The following is a 25,574-nucleotide window of genomic DNA, read 5'->3' as shown; positions in this document are numbered from 1 at the left end:
AGTTGAGTCAGCCTTTCGGCAGTTTTGACCGAGTGTCGCCGTCGCCGTTATGAAAATGTCAGCTCGCTTGTGATTCACGCTCGCGACCCGACCTGTCTCGCGCGAGCGTCGAACGGTTACACGTCCCGTGCCACCGAGACGATCGACCACGACGTTCTGCTCGGTCGTCTGCGAGCAGGTGAGTGACATTGTGGATACACACACGTTTTGGTTTGTCAGGCGAATCGTATCGTATCGGATTGCCGACGACGGCATCCGTTAACGGGCGAGTGCAAAGTGAGGTTAGGTACATTCGTATCCGCGGCATTCTATCCTCGTCCACATCTGTCCTCGTATCCCGATATCAGTCTCGGATAACTACCTAGGCATAAATTAGCTTCTGGCGTGCCGTTCATGGCAGCTGGTAGCGATTTGACGATCATCAAGTGGAATTCTCGTTGTCGCTGCATCTGTCAAGTGCAACTTTCTAATGCGTGACTCATGCTATCGCTGATGAGGGGGTAAAAAAGGCTGGAATGCCATTCTAGGGTACTGTCTAATTTATCAGCAGCGAGAATCTGCGATAATTTCCAGGTGACTTTGTGTTTGTAGTCGGTGAGATAGCAGATAAGAGGCGTAGCCTGGTTTATAGCTTTATGGTACTGCAACATGTATCTATATGTTGTAAAGTTTGACTTGAAAGGTAGTAAATTAATAAAGGATAATATATTTATGCATTTCTCTTGTGAATGTGTTGCTCTATACGCGCTAATAATTTAATTTTTAACTTATACTTAATAAATGATTAGTATTAATTATATGTAACTTGTATATTCTAAATTATGTTGAAAAACAGATTATATTGAAAAAAGAAAAAGTAGTTGTCAATGTTCAAGTAAAAAAATTTAATGCACTTATTGGAACATTGATTTGCATTCCTCTGATAAAAATTTTTTTACTTGAACATTGACAACTACTTTTTCTTTTTGTCAATTATATGTAAGGTATAAATTAAATTAGAAGCATGCAAACACATGTATGTATGTTGACAGATACTAATTATTATATAACAGATGTGAAATCTATTCGAAACATGTTACTATATTTAAAAAATATTATATGATAGCTAGTTTAATAAGATAAGTGATTACTGTACTAAATAACTTTATATGTATATGTTATTGAAAAATATTAAGTAACATCTATTCGTGTTATTGATAAGAGCGATACTTCTTTAGGATGATGGAGGAACCACTGAATCAAGGTGCCTCACCGTCCATGAGCGATGGCAACTTTTCGGCGGGCGGCAATGGTGAAATGAATTCGACCACTGTAGTCAGTCTGGATGAGAGGATATTGGATATCACATCGCGGCATACCCTAAATGTTCTTAGAACACCTCCGACAAAGAAGGCCAAGAGAGTTCGATTCTTCCGCAATGGAGACAAGTATTACACAGGTGTGGTGATGGCAGTGACGCCCGAAAGATATCGCAGCTTCGATAGCCTCGCGACCGATTTGACCCGTGCCCTGGTGTCGAGCGTTACCCTGCCGAATGGTGTGCGAACGATATATTCCATGGACGGCCGCAAGGTACAGAGCGTCAGCGATCTAGAAGATGGCAAGTGCTACGTGGTATCTGGCCAGGGCGAAAGTTTCAAAAAAGTCGAATATTCAGCGTCTAAGGTCCGTCGGGGCAGCTCGCTGTCCGGGCTGCCACAGTCGCCGGCAGCTAGCAGTGGTGGCGGTGGTACTGGCCGGCAGACCAGCGCCATTCCGCTGTGCGTGAAAGCGCGCATCGTGACGCTGATCCGCCACGGTACCAAGCCGCGTAAAGTGATGCGACTGTTGTTGAACAAACGTAACGCACCGAGTCTCGAGCACGCGATGGAAGCGATTACAGAGGCGGTGAAACTTGATACCGGGGCGGTGAGGAAGGTGTATACATTGTCGGGTCAGCAAGTGACTTCGCTCGAGCAATTTTTCGAGAACGATGACATTTTCGTGGCATACGGCCCCGAGAAGTCTGTACAAGAAGACTTTGAGCTGGATTTCGAGGAGAGTAAATATGTGCAAAGCTTCCGCCGATGTCCATGGAGCTCCAAGCGACAGAGTGGTCCAATGCCGCGAATGCCGAGAAAGTCTGGCAAGAAAACACTTACCACGCCGCAAGTCAGGACTCCAAGTCCATCATCTTTGATACTGCCACAGCCTTTGAGGATGCATTACACCGTGGGACATATAATCGGAGATGGAAACTTTGCCGTCGTTAGGCACTGCACCCACAAGTAAGTATTGCAAATCAAACTTTAATGAAGTTTTATCTAAAAGAAATTCAATTAAGTTAGCTTGGTTTGATTTTAAAAGCTAACGTAAAATCTTGATAATATTTTAGATCTAGCGGTGCTGAGTATGCTATGAAAATTGTGGATAAGTATAAGTGTCAGGGGAAAGAAACAATGCTTGCAAGCGAGGTAGCAATACTGAGACAAGTTTGCCATCCCAATATAATCAGCTTGATTGCGGAGCAAGATACTGCCGAGCAATTATTTTTAGTTATGGAACTTGTTAAGGTACGTCATCGAAATTGAAAGAGACCTTGTGATGCTAAAAACTGATTAACGATAAATGTTTAACTTACTTTAAGTAAAATTAAATTTTTGCAACTAAAAGTATATTGTATAAAATTAAATTTTTGCAACTAAAAGTATATTGTGTAATTGATTGTGAAACGATATTTGCTCGTTTTTTAGGGTGGAGATTTATTCGATGCAATCGCAGTTGCAACGAAATTCTCTGAAGCAGAGGCGAGTGTGATGATCAGTCATTTGACTTCCGCTTTGGCTTACTTACATTCGCATCATATCGTACACCGCGACGTCAAGCCAGAGAATCTCCTAGTTGAAATGGATGGTAGTCATGTTAGGTGCTTGAAACTGGGCGATTTCGGACTTGCGCAAGTAGTGCGAGAACCTTTGTATACAGTCTGTGGTACACCCACTTATGTGGCACCGGAAATCCTCGCCGAAACCGGATATGGTTTAAAGGTATGTACATTGACTTGTTATAGTAAATCCAGTAATTAAACAAAGCAAAAAACGTTATTTTAAAAATTAATTAGTTGGAACACATCTCATATACATATATTTAAAAAAATATATTTTTGAAGACAAAAATATACAAAATTAACGTTAATCTATAAAGATATGAAAAATATATTTAAATTAGGTATTTATCTATTTAAAAATATTTATATCTGTAATGTAAATCTTATGTATACATGAATTTGTTCAGATTGATGTATGGGCGGCCGGAGTAATCCTATACATTCTCCTATGCGGTTTCCCGCCATTCGTATCGGTAGATAATGAACAGGAGGAATTGTTTGAACGTATCCTGAGCGGTCAATACGAATTCACATCGCCGTACTGGGATACAATATCAGATTCCGCGAAGCAACTCATCTCGAACATGCTACAAGCACAGCCAGAACTTCGCTTCAGCGCAGAGGACGTATTAGATCATCCGTGGCTCGCGGTAACTGTCACTGACATACAACATTGTTATTGTAACTCACAAATTAGAAAAGTCACCGCGTTGTCGCACCCGCATGGCTTAAAATCCCTCTCTCACCTTCTCACAGTGACCGAAAATGAAATTAGTATCGAGATGGTTCTCGGCTACACGACACGTTCGCTATCGCATTTATTATTTTGGGCACGATTCCTTCAGCTCTCACCAGTTCGTCACGCCGCACTGTACGGAAAAAGAGTTCAGCGGGTTTATAAATGTAATGTTTTCTTGAAATTTCAACAATAAGTTCTATCAACAATATTATATCGAGTTTTGAACTTGTCCTTATTATTACTTAATTCATAAAGAATTCGTATTTATATCCGAAGAAAAAAAAACAATGAATAACTGTAGATTATAGAGAATTTATTTTGTATATTCTTAAAAAAGAAATTACATATAAATATTAATAGAAATGTAGTTATATTTAAGAAATAATAATTTGTTATATTTTTATATGCGCTGAACAAAATTTCCATGTTACGAGTGTGGTGCGATTAGAAATCTATCTGCTTTCCTCTCGCGCTTTATCGACTTTATTTCCAACACAAGACTAGCACAAGAAAGCTTTTGTAGTGGTTTGCTGTATCTGTAGCAGTGCTTTTTCTTTTCTTTTGTTCCGCCTCTGTATATAAGCAGAGCTTTCTAGGAGGCGAGCAGACCGCAGCAACAGCAACTGACGCACCGGCGGAGCAATACTGGAATCAGCAGCGTAAGCCGATAAGATTGGCCACCTTCGAGTTCGACTTCAAGAAGCAGCGCAGTCAACGACAAGACGACGACACCAAGACAAGAGCTGAGTGGAAGAATGATATTGATCGTCGTGATGTATCGGAATTTATCGACGTTCAGAGAAAATCGGCTAAGTGGAATCACGACGAAATCGATTTTGCCAACGGCAATAGCAACGAAAATGACTTAGTGTTTCTTAGTTCCGATTGCCTGAAGGATATCAATAGTCTGAGCCGATCGATGCACGATTTAATAGACAATCTGAATGATAATAGAATACCACGACGCCGTCTTGAATCGCAGAGCGCTACTTCGTCACTCACCAGCATTCCAGAGAATTTAAACACGTGCAATTATCGCAGCAATTCACCGATTCGTTGCGACGAAATCACCGAGAAGACAGTCATAATTTCTAGAAATCATCGAGGCGATCGGAAAAACGGAAATTCGACGAAAGAATCGAGGTATCTCCATTTGAATTGTGAGACGCCAAAGTCAGCGAATAAATCCATTGTTTCGATTCGTCAAAGTAAATGCAACCAGAAGAATTTGTATCAGGTGAATCGCGAGAATAGATTCGACAGCGATGACTTTCGCAACAGCAATGCGACTGCGTCAACATCGAGTGACAGTCTGACTGGTGACAGTTCGGCCGGCAATGACATCGAGACTTCCGACAGCTTTGTAAACATTCAATTCGCGCGACTGGCACGCGGACAAAAATCGAGTTCGACGCAAAGCATGGAGTCGACCGACAGCTTTGAGAACGTGAGTTTCCGGTACACAAACAACTGTCTCAAGGATCGCTCCTCGCAGATTTCTTCGAAGCTAGTGAATAATCAGGATAAAAATACATCTGCTTCAAGGATGATGCAGTCTCGAATAGCTGTGCTAAATACGTTGAGATCACCTAAATTGGACAATCAGGTCGACAAAAAAAATTGCAACAGCCCGTTCAGTAGGATTCAAGAAATGGGCAAAGGCGCGAAGAACGAACCAGTGAAGTTGCGGCACGAAAGATACATTAATAGGAAGAGTCAGGTAGATTCCAAAAGTGTCAAGAGCAAAAGATACAGCTGCTTTTCTCCATGCGCAACGAAGAAATCACCCGAGGAAGTTAGCGGCAGCGGCGGTGGTGATAAACTCACGACGCGGAAGTTCAGCTCGACGGATGAATTACGCGACGAGATGAGACAGAAACCGGCAGCGCGGACGAAGCGGTTCAGCCTGTATTATACACCACAGCCATTGAGGAAGACATACGAGAGCGAAGCGAAGACCGGGAGGTCGTGCAAGTCAACGGGTCGCACTCAAAGGTCTGAGGTGAGCAAGGGAAGGGACAAAGAGGAGATGGAGAGAATAGATAAGAGCCGAAGATCAGTGATCGACGCCTCGACGATCTCTAGCAGAGGCAAATCCAACAGACAAAGTATTCACGTGAGACCAAGCGGCGTATTGAACACAACCAGGACAAAGTGATAGCGAAGAGTTGAGGTGATTTATTGAGGGTGCGTGGTGGACGCTGATATATGACTAATTCGTGCAAGAACGACGAAATCCAAAGTCTAAGCGCTTTAAGAATAGAGCAGTTTTTATTAATATTGGTCCACATTAAATTAGTTGACACTCTTGATATGTAGCGATCGAACCTCATCGAAGTTGAAAATTATTTTTTTAATGATTGTGTTAATACGCGTTAAGAAAAATTTTGCTTTAAATTCTATTAAATTGAAATGACTAGACCGAATGACACTAAATATTTTATAAAGGAAGAAACGATCTCATAATCCTTAGATTTTGGACTTCAGATTTAGACTGACGGTACCAACGAAAAGCATTGTATCTACAACAGTTTATGACATGTTTTTTTTTTTAAAAGTTTTCAGTTTATTAATTTCGATAAAAACACTTTCAAATATAAAATAAGAAGATTAGAGAGTTATAATATTTTAAAACAGTCTATCGATAAAATAGACGTCATTGGAAAACGATTGTACAAATGTTAGATGGTACAGTTGTAATACTTTTCATTGATGCCATCCAGAAAGAGAACCTCAAATCTTGTAGATTATTCAACAGAAGAATACGAAATGGTGTAAAACTTTTTCTAATTTACATATATTTTCATAATTTTTATTACTGTTGAAGATTGAATAGCTGAAAGAGAGACCAAAGACGATATATAATCGCGAAGTGCAAGAGAGTTTTAAGAATAAAACCAGATGAAGTTTATATCTGCAAAAAAAAATTACAATTACCAGTATTAACTTCTAGAGTTAATCTGGAGGACTTGCTAGCTATTAAAATCCCGGTTGTAATTCGTCCTTTTTTAGATATTATCTTTTTAGTTAGAGTAAGAATAATATATAATTAATCTCGCGCGATAACTATTAATCGGTGATAATGTACCCAGTCCTTAATCGTCCGGGATTCGAGGATGACTTTGTCATAACAGCACTGAAATAGTAATGGATCGATAGCGAATGACGAGGATGATGGTTGAGAAACTGACGAGTTTGGAATTAAGAACAAAACATGCCAAATGCATTTAAATAGGTTATTTTATATCGAATGTCTATGTAAGTCTAGTTGTAGGTAAATAAACGCAAATAGACGGAGTATTTAATCAACCCTTTCGGTTCCATGACGCGAAAGAGGCTTAGGATTCATGTTGACATGAAAATTAATCTTGTGGTAAAATTCTTAGCTTATTTATACTGATACATGTTTCGTTTTAAACTAAAAAAAAATTTATCTTAAGCTAAATTGCGACTCTAGATGAAAGTTACACTGAGCAGTTTCTTAAAAAAAGTGCAATGTAAGGTCGAAAGGATTAAGGATTAGAGAATAATAACTAGAATTAAGCTTCATTTTCGAACGATTAGCGATTAGCAATTTGTATTGATAACGCAAGAATTTTTGCAACGGAAGACAAAGGGCGACGAATTGGATTTTGGAATGCTGAATAAGCGTAGTGCACATTGAACTTACTCAAGGAAAGACGAGAAGATAATTATTTTTGTAAAGGAGCCGCGTCGTAGCAATAAGAAGTGACACTGAGAAATTGATGAACGAGTGCATGCGCGCTGCAGAAAAAGAAAGATGACTGTTAACAAAATTATTTTTCTAGATATCGATAAGGTGTGATGGCAAGAATTGAGACTGTCGTTTTTTCTAACTGGTTTTAAAATATTCAAGAGCATGTTTTGGAAAAGAATAAAAAAAATTGTACTTATAATAAACCATTTTTAAGTGCATACAATTATTTATTTAATGTTTGGAACTTTTGAAATTCAAAAACGAAGGGATGAATTTTGAAATATTGAGATTCAATCAAGTCTTGACTTAACTTTATTGTGAAAATTGTCAGAATCATAACATCGCGCTCTTTGTCGCTCGATCGTTGCTAATTTGTAGTCTCACTTTTGCTGCAGCGATTCTCGACGATTTTTGTATCGCGTTTGTGTGATGTCTGTCGACAAATCGTGTACATAATTGTAATAACGTGTGTGTAAGGCTTCATTACTCGTGAAATGATAAAAATAATGTTACTGTGATTCGTTCGCTCGTCATTCATTTATTCGCGTTTCCCAGCGCGGGAGCCCGACTTTTAGAATTTGTTAATAAACGGTAATATATAATTATTTTTTTGTTTCTCGTTCTTGTTTTGTTGTATTATTCTTAATGTAATAAACGTACCGATCTGCGCGTAATTTACAGTAGTTTGTAGGTTTTAAACGTGATTCACGCCAAAAATTAAGATGCATAATGTGACTTTAGCTATTTATACTATATATTATATATTATTATATTATACATATATATACATATAGATACGATATTCGAAATCTCTTATCGATATCATACAATTCCATTTTCCAAATTCAGTTGCATATCAGCTATATCTGTTTCATTTGCGATTTGCAAGAATAGAATTAAAAGAGAAATGCAATACTTTAATATCAGCATCTTGCGATGTTAATTTTATGCTCATTTTCCAAAAATATGCATTGTACAAATATTAATAAAACATTTTAACAACTTGAGATTATTCACAAAATAAGTTTTGCTAAGTCCCGATTAATGGCCTAATTAATCGGAAAAAACGGTGAAACATTTAAATTTATGAAAAATATAATTAATATATTATTATTACTATTATTTTATCACGCATTTTTAAAGCTTTCGTTTGTTATAACTCTTAATAGAATTTAATATTTGAATTATTTGAGATTTTGATTTGCCTGGTTTTTAGACAATTTTATGCGAATTTTACTCTTGTACTTTTTTTCTATAGGGAACGAATAAATGCAATATGAATTTTTTATACAGTTAATTACATCGGTGTTCATGCGGTTTGATGGCACTACTAGTTTCTATTTTACTATTCCAATTATTCAAGATTATTAAGCAACACACATTATCATAAATGCACCCGCAACTATATTAATGTACTGCCACGAAACTTATATTAAAAAATATAATTACGAAATTTACGGCTATCGCATGTCGAATCTGTTTCATTCCTTCCGCCATTTTCACATTGATCACCTAAAATCATCAGGTAAACATTAATAATGATAATGAAATATTCAGAATTGTTATTTTCTATTCTATTTATTTATTAATCAAAGATGGTCAATTCAATGTTCTATTCGTCTGCCATATACAAACATTGATTTAAATCATTTGCGTTAATAATATGTTTAAGAATAAAAATTGAATTGAAATTTATAATCATTATTTAAATAAACGTTATTTCAATTCTTATAATTAACGTACCTACTAATTAAATTTAACACAACTGTAACTGTTTCTTCTTAACAATATTCTTAACAATATAATTATATTTTATCTATAATATTCGTTTTTTATTAATTGTAACAAATATTAAAATACAAATTATATTATAATTATAATAACCGATATAAAATTATATTTGTATCAAATGCAGCCATACACTATAATCGGGTGTAGTATTAAAAGCTATCAAGTCAACATATTAATCGTATTAAAATGTGATAACATTTTATTTACGTTTATTATATGTATATGAATTTTCAACAGTTTGATGTATTGTTACAAACGCGATCGTTTGTTCTTTCGTTTATTTTGAACTTGGCGCGGTGATTTTCCGGTTTCTCTCTCTCTCTCTCTTTCTCTCTTTGTCCTCTCTTTCTTTCTTCTCTATTCACGACATCAAAGAAAAGTTATTATTAAATGCAGGAAATGTATTAAATCGCAAATTATAGAAATTAATTTTTAGATTTTAGTACATTTTGATTTTATCTCTAGTACATTTCTGCTGCATTTAGTTGGTACAAAATATTTTTTTGTTCTGGCAAGACTGATTCACGCCGGACGGCCGGACTCGTCAATGTCGCCGCCGTCGCCGGTCGCGGTGTTTGTAATGTTTGTATACAGTTCAGAATGTCGGACGCGCGTGATCGTGCTGCATTTTTTCGCTCGATTTTCGCGAAAATTCATCCCGCGATTCGTTCGATAACGCGAATATTTAATTGAATCCGTTCCAATTACATGAAGTGCTAATTAACTCGCAATTGCGAATAGTTTTTTGATATCGTTTCTTCGATTTGCATATATATCGATCACGTAATTCATTCGTGCCGTCTTGATCGAAATATTTCATCTCTCAATTTTGTTATTCTTACATTATATGTTATGTATATTTGCATCTTTAATTGTTGATCAATTATTAATTATTAGCTTCTGAGTCGAGAGCTTGGCACGGATTGCTAGATCAATCGACATTCATAACAAAATTCATTATCATGGTTAGGATTTCTCGCCCTACGAGTGGTATCACTGGTATGCCGTATGCGTTTCGCGTAGCTTAGTGAATTTCGCGCGAATCGAATTTTACAACTTCGATCAGTTCGCATCGCGTTGCGTGTACAACGAACATCAGTAGTTCTCGCGTTGTTTTATACATTAGCTTTTTTATCCCATATACGCCGCGGGTGTAGCGATCGCCAGAAATGCCGTGCGAGATCACGAAAGATTGTCGCGTTGATTGTGTTCGATACTATAAATTAATTGCGAGTTTCGCGATCGGTTTATGCGAGTGAGCGAAGAAGCGTTCAGTGCAATGGCGGAATCATCAGCGGGCTACGCGACGACACGCAGACAGGTATTGAATCGAAGTAAATAATTCACTTATCACGTGTGTAATTACATAGAAATGTATTTGTATGTTTTTGTTAAATTTTCCACATAGAGAGAATTAAGAAAAGGTTCGATTCTCACAGATAGTAATTTGTAAAGCATTGTAGCTTTAAACATTTTTTTGCTACTTTGGGTAAAAAGTATCCATCAATTTTAAAATGGGAGATATTTCATTATTAATGATATTTATCATACGACGTATCATATATATATAATGCCGTGAACGCGAGAAAGGACAGCTAGAACAGATCTGTTCGGCGTGATTCGGATGTTGCGCGTCGTCGCAAGACGTCGCGGGGTGTCGCGACGCCGCCGCGCAGCGCCGTCCAGGTAACGGTTTCGCGGTGGTCGCGGTTCCGCGGCCGCGAGGTGTTGCCCCCTCCCTTTGCCCCGATCCTCGCCCCACCATCCCACCGCGCGCGCGGTCTCGCGTCCCACGGCGCGTGGCGCAGTCGGCGCTCGCCGCTCGTCCCCGCTCGTTGTTGTCGGTTTGAATGTGTAGTATCGTGATTCCGTCCCTGATTACGTTAACATATCTAGTGTGAGAATCATACCTTTCGTTCTCTCTTTCGTTACGCATATCGGTGAAGGTGCGCTTTTTGTGACTACAGAAGCTGTGGAAGGATACATATCAACGACGTGGGATTCGCGTGGGTCACGCATCGTGCACGGAGCCGCGCTTGAATCACGTGAGTCTGCCTTAATATTTAATAATTATAATAACAGCTTTTATATGTTATATACTGACACCGCGAGTTTTAAGAGCATTTATTTATTTGATTATCATGACCCGTGAAATATCACAAATCGCGGAATGATAACCGATTAGAAGTCACGTGATTGTTACTTCGAAATCCGACAGTTATTCAAATTTTCGGCGCGAATAGAATGCTATTTTTATTTAGTAGTATAATTGCATATATTATTTGTTTTATTATATTTTAATTCACGTCACAAATGCATTGATTATTGATTGTATTAATTAATCTATTCGTATACAGTTTACATTAACAACCTATAATAACTATTACGATTAAAATGATTTAATATTTTAATTAATTGAAATAAAAGTATATTATTGATTTGAACATATTAATTTTATTTTACATTAAACAGTAATTATAACATTCTTAAATTTTAAAATTTTATATTGCTATTTATAGCATCTTATGATGAAACAAAATGATGAATGATGTACTGTCGTAAAAATCGATGTTGTGAAAATATTATTTTTCCATTGTATATTGTTTATGCTCGTTTCAACGTTATGTCGTTATGTCGTTGCTCGAATAAGGAACTACTCTAGCTCACGCGTAATATTCCGCACGTGAAAATGGCAATTTTTCGTGTTCAAATATTAACTCGGCGCGTTATGTATGCGCGTATCGCGCCACGTAATTTATATTCACTGAGTTTACGAAAAACCTACCTTCGCGGATTGGACGACCAAGGTAACATAATAATCATAATCGAGAATATTATGCGAGTACGAGGGCGCTAAATTGAATGTCGTATCATCTCTTTTTTTCATACGCAATTTATGCGAAAGGAAAATAGTAAATATTGATATAATATTTGTTTTGCTTATAATTTTATTTACAATTAGTAATATCGTAATTTTTTTAAGATAAAAAAATTGAGACGAAAAAAGATTTAATGATTTTTTAACTTTCTTGTATAATAAATAATAAAAAATTCAATTATTAAAATAATTTTGCAGCCGAGGAATAGCATTTTTCAAAAAATATAAAACTGTTTACATTTGAAAATAAATTTTGTAATATGGAAATATTTTATAATATATCCAGATATATCATAGGTCTACGTGATCAAACGTACTTATTATTAAATACATGCAAAGAAACGTAATGCAATCTTCGTGCGTAAAGCTCGCACGTGACGTGGCAATTGCTATATTTTCGCGGAGTTTCGTGTAGAAAAGACATAAACCGTGGAAATAATTATTGCAATTTGGTCCCGCGTGGATGAGGAATTTCGTGGTATCGAAATTATTCGCCGTATCGGAACACCTGCCGCGATTATTATCGAAGCGTAACGGTATTTCTGCGATGCATGTGCGTTGTCGCCGTCACCGCTAGACTTCGCGCTCAAACGCACCGCTAATGATTGTTCCGCGAATGTTGCGTCACGAGGACGTTTCCCGAGGTCTTTCGAAATATTATACCTACTATACACTTGAATTTATATCAATTTACTCCGTTCACGGATCTAATGCTCTATTGTTCCAATCTTTGTTCGCGATATCGAGTTTTCCTAGTTTTTATGCGAATCGCAGAATGAGATCACGTAAAAAATTTTTATATGACTAAGACTATCGCGTTTGGATATTTTAATATTCTAAATTATATTTCTGTAATTACTTTATAGATACCAGAGCGAACATTTAAAATTATTTATTGAAACTTTCTTCGCAGATTTTTTCTTATAAAAATTGATTATTTAATATTATTATTATTATTATTATTCTCGAATTATTATTATGTTGCTTTTCATTCTATTTCATTCAAACAAATCTTTACATTGATTTTTGGATTTTGTCTTCGAAAAATTCGTAAAAATATTGCATAGGATATAGAATTGTGAAAGCATAAATTATTCACATGGACAAAAAACTACATCAGGCAATTTATTTTCTTTATTACTGGAAAGTAAAGACATTTTCATATCTTGTTGCAATATAATTAGGCAACTGAGAGAACCGATGCGATTGCCAAATTTGGCAATTTCTGGCTGATGCGCTTTTGGTACCATACGGTTGCATAATGCATCTGCATAAGCGCGCATGCCTGATTCTGATTGTGAATGCTGAGAGAACATATTGCATGCGTTTAATTTGCCGTAAACAGATTCTTTCTTACACAACTAGTTTATTTTGGAATAATTTTGCGTTTCACAAATTCCAATAAAGTATACCAGGAATTCTCGTAACTATGAAATTTGATATTCGTTTTCAGTTCCGTGTTTTCAGTTCAGTGTGTATTTTGTATACGCGATATAAAACTAAACGAACTAAAGTATTTTGCATAAATAAGACTTAAACATTTTTGTTTCAAATGGTTTAAAAGTAAAAATTGGTATTTAAAGTCTATTCTTTAAATTGCACACGATAATATTAATATACGCCTTACTTAATATAACATAAAATTTTGATGTGTTTTTGCTTTTAAATTAATTATATATATACCTATATATATATATTAAAAAAATATTTTCAAAGAAAGAGACATAAAGAGATCGGATGTTTCTGATATTCACAGAAATTATACAAAAGCCAAATCTCGTGTAGTAATCGATCTATATTCAGTCTTTATTTCGACTCGAAAAAAAAAAGAAAAACATTTCGAAAACAGATTTAGGCGGTAGCAGGCGGGCGCGTGTCGTCCACCGACGCAAAAGGGTTAAAGATATACAGGACGCGTTTATTTTTGCGCGTTGATCGTCAGTGTAAACACGAGACCGTCTGTTCCGGCGCTTCTATCCGGTTCGAAAAACGATATATGTATGGCAGTTGTTCGCACTCGTTGATCCACTTTGCAGATACTTTTGATATTTCGATCGATCTCCGCCACTTGAGTCGATAGAACATTTGATACGGTCTCTTGAATCGAGAAAGAATCGTAATACAAAAATTGATTGTTTTTATAGCTTCTAAATATAATCATCATTTTTATTATAATTTAGAAAAAGTGACGAATATTTTGGAATAATTATTAATTAAAATTACTAATTTAATTTTCATAAATAAAATTAGTACAGGAATAATTATGCTTTTTTTTTGTTTAAAATTTTAAAAAATTGTAATTAATTAATAGTTATACTAAATATAATAAATCATCAAAAAAAAAATATATATATATATTGTTTGTGAAGAAAATGTCGAGTCTCTTGGAACAAATTGCGATAGATTTTAATATTCGCGTTTATCAAAATTTTTGAATTCTTTCATGTCTCTTCCAATCGATATTTTTCAGCTTTTTCATTAATTCACAGTTTTTCCATACCGTCGATTAAGAAATCGTTAGGTCAATTGGCGCGTTATTAATTATCTCGCGTGTTTGATCAGAGAAAAAAGTCACTCCATTCTTCGGGGATCATTAATCTTACCCACGTTTTGTTGAACGAAATACTCGGCGACTGTGATAATAAGAAAACATAGCACGTGCTTAACAGAGATTACATGAAACTTAACGTTTTAACTAGTTTCAAATTATTTAAAAAAATGCAAACTTTAATTGAAATTGAAACATTAGATGTTTTGTACAATATTTACCTTATTTTTTTAAATATTAAAATAGAGAAACCAAATATAAATATTTAAAAATACATTTCCAAGTATAAATTATGTATAACTTACAATTAGTCACATTAAATATATATTTCTATTAATTTTTTTTTTATAAGTGTCTATAACTTAAAATTAAGTATGATGTTATTCTCTACAAGAAATCAAATTTTGAAACAAGTTTCTTTAATTTTTACGATGTCTACTATACTATGATAAATTTTTTTCTCTTGAGGAAACATTGCGATCTTGACCCTGAAAAAAAAATCAGAATTTATTGGCAACGTACGGACCATCCGTTGAATATATAAAGACATATTAATCACTGCGCTGCATAAACATTTTTTTCCCCTTTACGGATTAAAATAATATTGTCGGCAATGTTTCTTCGTTGCTCGTTTACGACCGCGAACGTTTATAGTTTATACACGGCGTTCCTATTAACTTACTCGTATGATTCGTCACTAATTTTTTGAGACCGGATATTTTGCTGCTTATTTGAATTACGATAAAAGTGTGAAACTGCTTTTTGCGATAGAATTATCGTGATTTTTATTACGGTATGATACGGTATATAATACGGTTTTAACAGTACAATATTCTAAATAAACAGTACAAAATTGCTAAATATTTTACATATGTGAGGCAGATTCTTTGACAGATTCTTTATTTAGAATATTTTTCCTTCGACTGTATATTATTGATTATTTTACTGATATAAATATATAAATTTTTTTTATATGTTATACGTTCTCCTGAAGAAATCGCTCGATTTTTTTGCGTCAAGTCGTGGCTTACGATTTCTCAGTTCGAGAGAGGAAGACGCGATCTTCTAGCTCAGACATTTAACGCATCGGCGTTAATTTGTTGGATCCCCGTTGGAGTGTTGTGTTTAGGCAGAGCATGGCGTGCTTGGCGCACATATTTAACGGCTACGCATTAAACACACTGTCGCTGATGTATGTCCCGACATTCGTCTGTGGCATAATTACCAGGATACAATCCCCCTCTGGAATCCTTTTCCATCTTCCCCGCGTTCCTTCGCAAGCTCGGGTTGATTTATTTTTTTTAAAACAGAAAACTTTTTGTGTGATTATTTTTACATATAATATTATCATTGTAATATTATAATGATATTAAAAAAAAATTAGTCATCATTTATATAAAATTACATTTTGATTTATTTGAAGACAAGGATAATTCTTTGTTAGACAACCTGTAACAAAATGGGCAATCACGACAATAAATATTTAGTAGCCGCAGGAATACAAATTAACGATTGATATATATCATCTACATATAGCGCCGGTGGCGCACGTCTCCAAGAATGTGTTGAGCATCCCCGGGCGTTATGTGAGACTAACGGGACTCACGCGGCACGAATTGTGAACCCAGTCAAAGGTTACAACATCTTATCCCAATCGCAATCGTGCCCTGTAGCCATGTTACTGTATGTCTCGTTTCTGCTCTGTATATTCTTCTCACAATCAGTTATATTTTTAATATCCAAAGGAAAAGTTCAACCCTAAACGCGTCTATAACGTTCATAGAGCTCAAGAGATTCTTAGAGCAGATAGAAAGCAATACGACCGTAATAACGTTGCTAAAACAAATAGTAACAGTGGTGACAACGCCACTTAAGAATTTCTAATATGAAAACTTAATGCATTAATATTTTAGATTACAACCTATTGATATATGTTATGGTTCATTAATATAATAAAAACTGAAAGATATCGTTAAAAAGATAATTATATATGTATAACGTTTGGAGAAAATTATTTCACAATTTTTCTAACCTTTTCTAGAAAAAAAAAAAAAACATTTACATTAAATTTATGGAAGAATCTCTTATCAAAATAAAAAAATTTTAATTGCATATAAGTAATAAATGTTGTCATATTGATAGTAAACAATTTATACATTTAAATATGTGCATTTGTATATAGTTATGGTATTGATTATGACAACAAAGAAAGTTATTTGAAGGGAATCGAATGTGTAAAAAGATGTTAGTGATAAAATCTTAAAGCTCATAAAATACGTCGAAAAGCACTTTAGTAAAACATCGCGTGAGCGAGTCTTTACTCCATCGAGAAATTGACGATGAACGGTGTATCTAATGATACGCATAAACAATAGTGACAATGCTTTCCTTCTCTCTTGTGTTAGAGATACACGAGCGCGCCACTGGCACTTTATGGTCCTCGTAAAATGATAAAGACATCTATATACGATGCACAGTAGGTAGTATCATACAAATGGTTTTGGCTCGCGAGTCTCTTAACGCGCGTGAGGCCCAGAGACAGAAAAATAAAGTTTCCTTTTCAGTAAAAGGGAGCTATCTTGTTTTTGATTTAAAATACAATTTCATGTTTATAAATTTCATATTTTTTATATGCAATAAAGAAAATTTTAATTACATTATTGTAATTTATATTATTGTTAATCTGTATAATATATTTGATCAATTTTCTATATAATATTTTGTTATATTAAAAACATCATTGGAAAACAATTTAATGATTAGTTGGTTAAAATAATATTTGTAAAATATTATTCAATCTCAAATTTTTGAGAGAAAATTTTGTTATAAAAATAAAATATGAAGTTTATATACATATTGCTGTTATGAATATAGGATATTTATGTAAAGCTCATACATTAGTTCACGATATTGTTCCGCTCACCTGAAGAAGAAGGTCACCAAGGGTCGAAAACATGTTGGAATCTCGGGGGAACACGTGAGGGGGGAGGGGCCAATGGTGGAGACTTGGCTTTTAAATCATCGTGGGATGAGTCGACTCCTTCACTGGTGGTCCCCGCTATCACGCGGCCGAGTTATTAACGACCGGGATCCTTAAGTAAAGAACCGCCCTTTGCGGTCCGTCGCGGCTATTAACCGTTTATTTATTTGAAAAGTTTTATACGCGTGTTACACCCGTGCATCACGTAAACAACCACTGTAATTCAAATATGATACTATGCTCACGATAGTTATCATAATGAATTATACGGAATTTTTTCTAGAAATTAGATTTATTATTTGTATTTATCAATTAGATTTTAAGGACATTAGTCGTATATTTTACAATTACTCGCACTTTCTACAAGATTAACATTTATAACAGAATTATGTCAAAATTGTCAATTACGTGCATTATTATTTCAAAATCAAAGTCATTATTATTTGAGGACTGTCATACAATTTGCTCGCGATGGGTTTATTCTCAGGGGGTAACAGGGGGCAGAGGCGAATGGCTGTTGACGAGACTGCATCGCGTGTCTCGCGCTCTCCGAGCGAACTGCTCGGACTACAAAGGCTAGGCTAGGCGAGATAGAGATAGCTTCTAATTTACTCGCTTTTAACAGTCACATTTAACAGACATTTCTTGGGTCGAAAAACGTTTATCTGTGATGACGCATAGTTTAATGTACTGCTTTGGATATCTCGATCTGAAAACCATTTTGATCCTCTCCGATCTCTTTCTCTCTCTTTCTCTCTCTTATGTTATTAAATATTTCTTATTGTAAAAATTACAAAACTGGATAATTCTTCAATTCTTTCTGACTAATACTAAAATAATGTTCTAACGACATTTTGGTTTATAATTAAATTAAAGAATTCACAATTTATTAAATGCAAAAATATATTTAGCTTTATTCTTTTTCATGCCAGAAGCATCATTAATCCTTGAAGAATTCGCAGAATTCGTTCGATTGTAATTAGACCTTCCTTTCCCTCTATTAGAACGATCGAATTATCTAAGTGCGTGCTGTGCGAGATCGAAATCGAGATCGACTAAAGCAGAGCGGGGTGGAAGGATAGATTCGGTAGAATTCATTAGAGAGCCCTGTTTCGCAAACATTGGAGGACATTGGAGGGATAGAGGCTAAAGGGTGTCAAATCAAATTTCCCCGCGGGAGGCAGACGGACATCCGGCGCGTGCGGATCAATCCCCTCTTTATCCCTTTTTTGCTCTTTATTTTTGCGTCGCTCTCTCGATACACTGAGATTCCGCCATTCTTTCGAAGGTCGCCGACGGTTAAATAAACTCCGAGGTTTCGCGAGCGGACCTTTCTGCGAGTAGGAAAAGGAAGCAGAATGAGATTGGCTGCTAGGGCGCCTCCTCTCGTAAGGCCCTACGTAGATAAATGGTCTGTTACGCTGAACTTCTCTGATAGAGATATTAATCTTTCTCACAGCACTCCCTGCCCTTCTCCTTGATATCCCCTTCTTCTTCTCTTATTTCCACATTCTGTCCTGCGACGGTGTCCTTCTTGTTTTCCACTCTTTTCTATACATTCATCTCTTTTTCTCTTTTATTTTTTCGGATCTATGTTAACATGAGAATAAGAAATATGTTTACATTTGAAATATGCATGATTTTATCTTCATTTAATTTGAATAAAATGTATATATATAATATAAGAGAATATTATTACTATTTTGTACAAAGTATTCATATTGCAACACTATTTTTGATAATACAAAAATAAATTAACTAAATTTTATCTGTAAATTGATAATAAAAATATCTTTTTATTTAGATATTTTTTAACTTTTTTTAAATATCCTTTTTTGCTTTCTTATTAATATTTTTGTTGATAATACTAATTCTTTTTTAGTATTTAAACAATTTATTCTGTCAGTGTTTATTAAGATTAAATTAATCTACTTCTCTGTTTGTGTCGCATTTATTATTAATATTTGTAATTAACGATTTCTGAAATATTTTATGGCGTATATTTATTTTATTGTATTTCTTTTATGATATCGTAAGTTTTTTTTCTCTTCTCTTCCTTTTCTCTTTTTTCGTTAGTCCTATGAAAAGTTGAATATCATATGTCCACGTCAGAGGGGTGGAAAGTAACACAAGGGCTCACAGCTTTGGTAAAAGTCAACTTTCTACGCGCAAACTTTCGATTTTTCCACCCGACGTGGAAATAACTCTTGGCCCTTCGATGCAGTGCGTAGTTTCCTTTTTTCCATATATTACATGCCGGTTATATCCTCGCAGCAAACGTATCCTAGCAGATTACGCAAAAGAGAAAGGGAGAGAAGAAGGGGAAAAGAGAGACAACACGAGAGAGCACTCTTCTGGTTTTAAGCCGATGTACGCCAGTAAACAAGGATTTCACCGTTTTATGATTTGTACCTCTTTTTAGATAGGTTTTTTTTTAATTTACACGTACACACACAGAGGAATAGAGGCACATGCGCTGAAAGAGAGAAAATATTCATTAAGACTCTACACATATATACATACAATTAATTAATGCATAATTTTATTTAAAACAGAAAATATAATTTAATTTACGTATTTGTGAAAAACGTTTAACATACATACATTTATGTAATAATTATTATACTTTATATACCTATATGTAAATTTTTTAAATTTTATTGTTTGTTATGTCAATCTGTATATAAATTAATTATGTATAATATTAATTTATTTACATTAAGGTTTAATAGGTATTCTCTCTCTCTCTCTCTCTTTCTCTCTCTCTCTCTCTCTCTCCCCTTCTTACAGAATTTCTCAGAGAGGTTTAATATCTGACCGTATAATGAGTTTTCGCGCGAAGAATTCTCACGAGAATACCGGGACAATTTTGTTTGCGTCACTACTAACAGATCAAAGGATAAATTGAATTTTTGCCCTTTATGTTCTTATTTCATTCAAAATTCGTTGAAATCAAATTGTTATTTCTACAAAGCAAAAAATTGTACAATTCGTGAAAAAAAATATATTTTTAAATTAATAATTGCAATATATGCCAAGTATATTTACATAAAAATTATCTACAAGATTGTTGAAAGAATGAAAGAATATTCCTTTTTCTTATAAGAAACAATATCAATAATTTTTTATAAACATATATTACAACAATAAAAAGTAAAAAATTTGTACAATACCTTAAAATTTATTGTATTTATCTTCAAAAAAAGCGTTGATATTTGGATATTCCTGTTAATGAGGACATTTAAAACACTTGTTAGAAGCGAAATGTCGATATCGTTTAAGAATTGTAAGCGCGTCTAACTCGAATGCAAATGTGACACACGCCTCGATATTCACATATACAGGGGAATGAGAGGGAACAATATAGAGTTCTATAGGGTAAAATGCACGGTGTGCCACGGTGCGTAGTATCGCAGCCAAGGTGGGGACAGATCGATAGCATAAGGGGCCTTCCAGACCTTATGGTGCCGTCTCCTCCCTCTCCTCCTCCTCCTCTTCTTCTCCCTCTCCTCCTTTTCCTCTTTTCTCTTCTTGTGTTTCTCTTCGCCTTGTTTCGAAATTAACGCGCGTTTTGCTTCGCACTCTTTGTACGAGGGATGAGGAACCTCTTTTTAAATGAGAAAGGAGGAGGAGGATAAGGGGCGCTGGACATTTTATCCCTCCTTTCTCCTTCTATTAACAAGTCGCAGCTCGCGGTCGATTTCACGGAATTTTGTCTCCTCATGTTTCTCTGTTTCCTGCGCGGTTTTCTTTCAGTCAAAACTGTGCTCGAGAGTCGGGAACGACGAGGTTGAGGTTGAGAAACCGCAAATTGCGCAGGAAACATGTGGCGTTGTTTACGTGTGTGAAAATCGATATTAAATGCAGGAGGCCGATGAAAGAGATAGAGGGAAGGGGAGAGAAGGGGTACTGGCTTTTTTTTCTCTGTGCGGCACTTCACTTTGCACGTGCGAGCACAAGGTGTCGATCAGGGGACATGATTCAACCCTATACAGGATGCTTTATTACAGAAAAACAGCAGTGTTGATTAAGGGACAGATTAATGTAAAGCTAAATTGATATTTGTGATAATATATGTGTAAGAATCGTTGCAAAATTTTATTGAAATAATTATTAAAGGAGTTTTTTAAAAATAATTGTGCACTATTATTTTTATTTCCATAAATGCCATAATATTAATATAAGATATAAATCTTATATAATGTAATGTAATACATATTTTAATACAATTATGTTTCTGCATTTTGCATATTGCAAATATAAACAATATTATTCATAATCATATATATATACATATATAATATATATATATATATATATATATATATTATATATTGTATATATTTTATAATATAATTTACGATTTTGTAATGATTTCTCAGCTATCACATTTACCTCACTATATTTAAAAATGTTGTATATAAATACAGAAATTGTAATGATTTATAAAAAGGAGAAGAATTCTGGAAATTCACGTATTCCGCAAAAGAATGTTTTACACAATTGCATTCCTTCGATTTTATGGATACGAGAAACGAAGCTGGGGGAGTCGGTCGGATATAGTGATTAAAGCGATACTTCCGGTGGTTGTTATCGAGCCGCGAAGATAACATCGCGGCTTTCGATCACTGTCAGAAAGCGAGCGAGCGTGCACTAGAGGAGCAATATCCGTACCGATGCATCGTTGGGGTACGACAAACCCCTACTTCCGAGACTTCCTGTAACGACTCTCTCTGTCCTCTAGCGATGTCGCTAATTAGATTCACGACTACATCGGCCAGCGATAGACGAAGAATAATTAGTACGAGCGGCAGTAGGAGAGAAGCAGATTCTGTCTGAAGGGGATGATAAGACGTCGGGGGTGATAAGAACTCTTAGGGAATTGAACGCGGGAGATTTTGGTGAAGCATGGCTTGTGTTAAAGAGAAAAATACGGTAGAGGAATTTGGGGATAAAGAAGAATATCCTTTTTTTTTTAGATTTATTTTTGCTGATCCAAAAATCTGAACTATAAAATTGTTATTGATGTAATTCATATTTAAATCTCTTTCTTGAATATTTTACACTATGTGGCTTACTGAAATAAATATATTGTAAAAAAGATAATCCAATATTTTTATAACTAAATATGATCTATGATACATACATATACACGCATTACATGGGGTTAATAACTTAAGTAGATATATTTTAGATATATAGATAAATATAATAATTACATTAATAGTGTCTCACATTATTTTTATACATGATTATTCTAAATTAAATATAAAATTGTGTATGGAATAAAATATGTTTTAGTCTGGTTTTATTTGCAAGTGAGTATATTTTGAAGAATAGACTTGCTTAAAAAAAACCATGTAAATGCACATATAAAAATAAATAAATAAATTTAAATATTTAATCAGGATAAAAGTATAATTATATATTTATAGTACAATTATATTTCTCATGGAATATGGATCGTTTGGAACTCCCTTCAATTAATCGAACGTAGAAGACAGGAATAGAGGGCCAAGGTCTAACGGAGAGAGTAATGTAAGATCGTTAGTTTCCAGTCGAACGTGCTCGTAGCACAATGGAGTGAGTCTGAATTGGTCACGACGTACGGGGTGTCCGTGCTGTCTAATGAGCCTCGACGTCGTCGAACTCCCATGATACTTGATGCGCTCGTATTTTAATGTATATCTCGCTCCCGGTGAATCGCACCCATATTATATTGCTATAAATGGATTAATAATATGTCGGATGATTAGCTAAAATATCGTTTTTATGATCTTTCATAAAACTTAAGAACATCCAATATTTTTTGTCGAACTTAATATTAGGTGAGGACGAACATACTTTTTGGATAAAACAGTCATAGATACGATTAATTTCTACATGAATAACTTCTTCCGAGATGCTTCATTTAATTCTTAGCTCATTCACAAATGAATAATATATAGAGTTCAAGGTTTACGATAAATTAATAAATGTTTATTTTGTTTAATCAAATAACGCTTAATATATTTATCTCTAATACAAAATTATACACTTAATAAAATTATATTTATTTGTAAAATAAAATATATAAAAATTAAAAAATTTTTCTTTTAAAAGAAAATTTTAATTGTAAAATAATTTGTTTAAGAAAATAGTTAGCAACAGAACCTTTTTATTAGGTTGATTAGGAATTTGAGAATTTTGAATTCTATAGGTATTGGAATTCGAGAATCACAGTATGTTATGTTATGGTCGACATTACTATCGATCGCATTAATGGCGAGCGGACGCGAGAACAATTGTAATCATGGATGATCCGCGACTACGCGTGAGTACCGTGTGTCCATTTGTCACGCATTAACGGTGTTTATGTTCGTAGCCAGCGGGGACAGTCCGCGTGCATCGTTAATCACGACGAATTTGCTGTGATTAATTATGCTTTTCGCCCGATTAACTCTCTCCTCTCATTTCCCGTCGATTCTTCCGTCTCACTCTTCTCTACCTCATTCTCTGATCTGTACCACAATAATATTAGAAATTTATGAAAACTACAAAGAGCAAATTAAAATAAAAATTTTAATTTAAATAGAATTTGCGTGATTATTTTTTTATTTTTAACGACAATAATACAAGTTGGTACACCAATCTTTGCTTAAGTTTTCTAACTTTACCGAATTATATTGTCGTAAATATGGTAACTTATATTGGCCAAAGAGATTTGTTGGCGATGAAAAGATGAAATTTTCGCTTGACGGCTGACGAGGAAAATAGCCCTTGCGAGCGATGGCTTGCACGGTTTCCTCGGAAAAACGTCGGGGCGAGAAACGGGGTGGATCTCGAAAGAGAGATTGAGGGAGAGAGGGAACTAGAGAGAGGTCGTCCTCCCTTCGACCGGATATGTCATTTGGTACCTGGGTCACGTACCTCTTCGTATCGACAGGCCAACCAGCAGCCAACCAGGAGGTCTCCACTCCGTTGCTTCTCGTCACTGTGCGCGATTCTCAGTCCAGGATCTCGGCATCGTGAAACAATCGTGGATACTCTTTCAAAAACCATACATGTTGATCGAAAATACAAAGCATCTCGAAATAAGTAGCAATGAAAAAACATAGATAAAAAATAACATTTATTCCATTTCAGGAAAATAACATTGTTTGACAAATTTGTCTTATAAAATCTTAATTAAATGCTTATTTTTACAAATTAGATTTTATTATACAATAGATTAAAAATGCACTTAGAAAACTGATTAGAAAGAGATATTCTCTAAATTTTTATTTATAAAAGTTAGACTAATCAAATACTTTTAATATTACTTGTTACAGGATATCAGGTGTCTCGCAGTGATGGTACAGCGATGAGCTTGCAGGCCCAGGCACCAGCCCAACGCCCTGCGAGGTACTCCCCTCAGGAGACCATCAAGGTAAGTCACTAAACGTTCTTTACTGATATTTAAAATGATACGTATATCAATATTAAGTTTTTGTTATATTTTACAACAATTGACGTCTTAATATTTTATGAAGATTAAAATATATTTTTAAACTTCTTGAATAATACTTACGAATGCTTTATTTTATGATTCTTATAATGTAAATTTCTGTTTAACTTATGACATTTTAAAGATTTTTCTAGAAAATTAAAAAAAAAGTTGTAGTAAAATTAACAAAAATATTACTTCTTTTTTTATAAGATTCGACGTTGCTTAGTGACAAGCAATGTCTGTTTTTTCTTTTTTCGCTATATATCTCGACTTTTCCCGGACGATAATTAACAGCGGAATTCGCTCTCACGATAATAACGCGTGGACTACGTTACACCCCGTTTGCAACCCGTGTCGAGATTAACCCCTCACGGCTGACTGTACACAGCTTGTATCACTCGACATTCGCGTTATAAAGACAGTAAGAATAACGAAGAGAAATAGAAAGTATCTTCGAAGTCTAAAGTAATATATACTTAAAGTTGGAATAAAAAATATAAGTGACAATATTTATTAATTAAATAATAAAGTGATATTTACGTAATAATATACATAATAATTAGAGAAGCTCTCAAACCCATACAAT

General features: G+C 34.8%; 2 protein-coding genes across 3 annotated transcripts in view; both read left to right on the top strand.

Moving 5' to 3' along the window:
- Positions 1–8,786, top strand: LOC105454091 (serine/threonine-protein kinase GL21140). Of its 2 annotated transcripts, none has more exons than XM_011696450.1 (6): positions 1–573; positions 1,218–2,267; positions 2,375–2,552; positions 2,733–3,026; positions 3,274–3,516; positions 4,192–8,786. In XM_011696450.1, exons 2-6 carry the CDS (start codon positions 1,219–1,221, stop codon positions 5,761–5,763), a joined length of 3,336 nt encoding a protein of 1,111 aa, XP_011694752.1. In that variant the 5' UTR covers positions 1–573; position 1,218; the 3' UTR covers positions 5,764–8,786. The 2 variants fall into 2 exon arrangements, with proteins under 2 accessions (XP_011694752.1, XP_011694753.1); XM_011696451.1 differs by having other exon boundaries at positions 61–178.
- A 2,159-nt stretch (positions 8,787–10,945) lies between these two features.
- Positions 10,946–25,574, top strand: part of LOC105454177 (protein sickie-like) — a 69,281-nt gene continuing 54,652 nt past the window's right edge. The window contains exons 1-2 of the mRNA XM_011696607.1: positions 10,946–11,159; positions 24,831–24,928. Of these exons, the coding sequence (XP_011694909.1) occupies positions 24,863–24,928 (66 nt within the window). The 5' untranslated portion in view covers positions 10,946–11,159; positions 24,831–24,862. The remainder of the gene's footprint in view (positions 11,160–24,830; positions 24,929–25,574) is intronic.

This window comes from Wasmannia auropunctata, unplaced genomic scaffold (genome assembly GCF_000956235.1).
Source record: "Wasmannia auropunctata unplaced genomic scaffold, wasmannia.A_1.0 LD335988.1, whole genome shotgun sequence".
In the NCBI taxonomy this organism is placed as follows: Eukaryota; Metazoa; Arthropoda; class Insecta; order Hymenoptera; family Formicidae; genus Wasmannia; species Wasmannia auropunctata.
The sequence above is the reverse complement of the archived record's forward strand: the minus strand, read 5'-3'. Positions and strand labels throughout refer to the sequence as shown.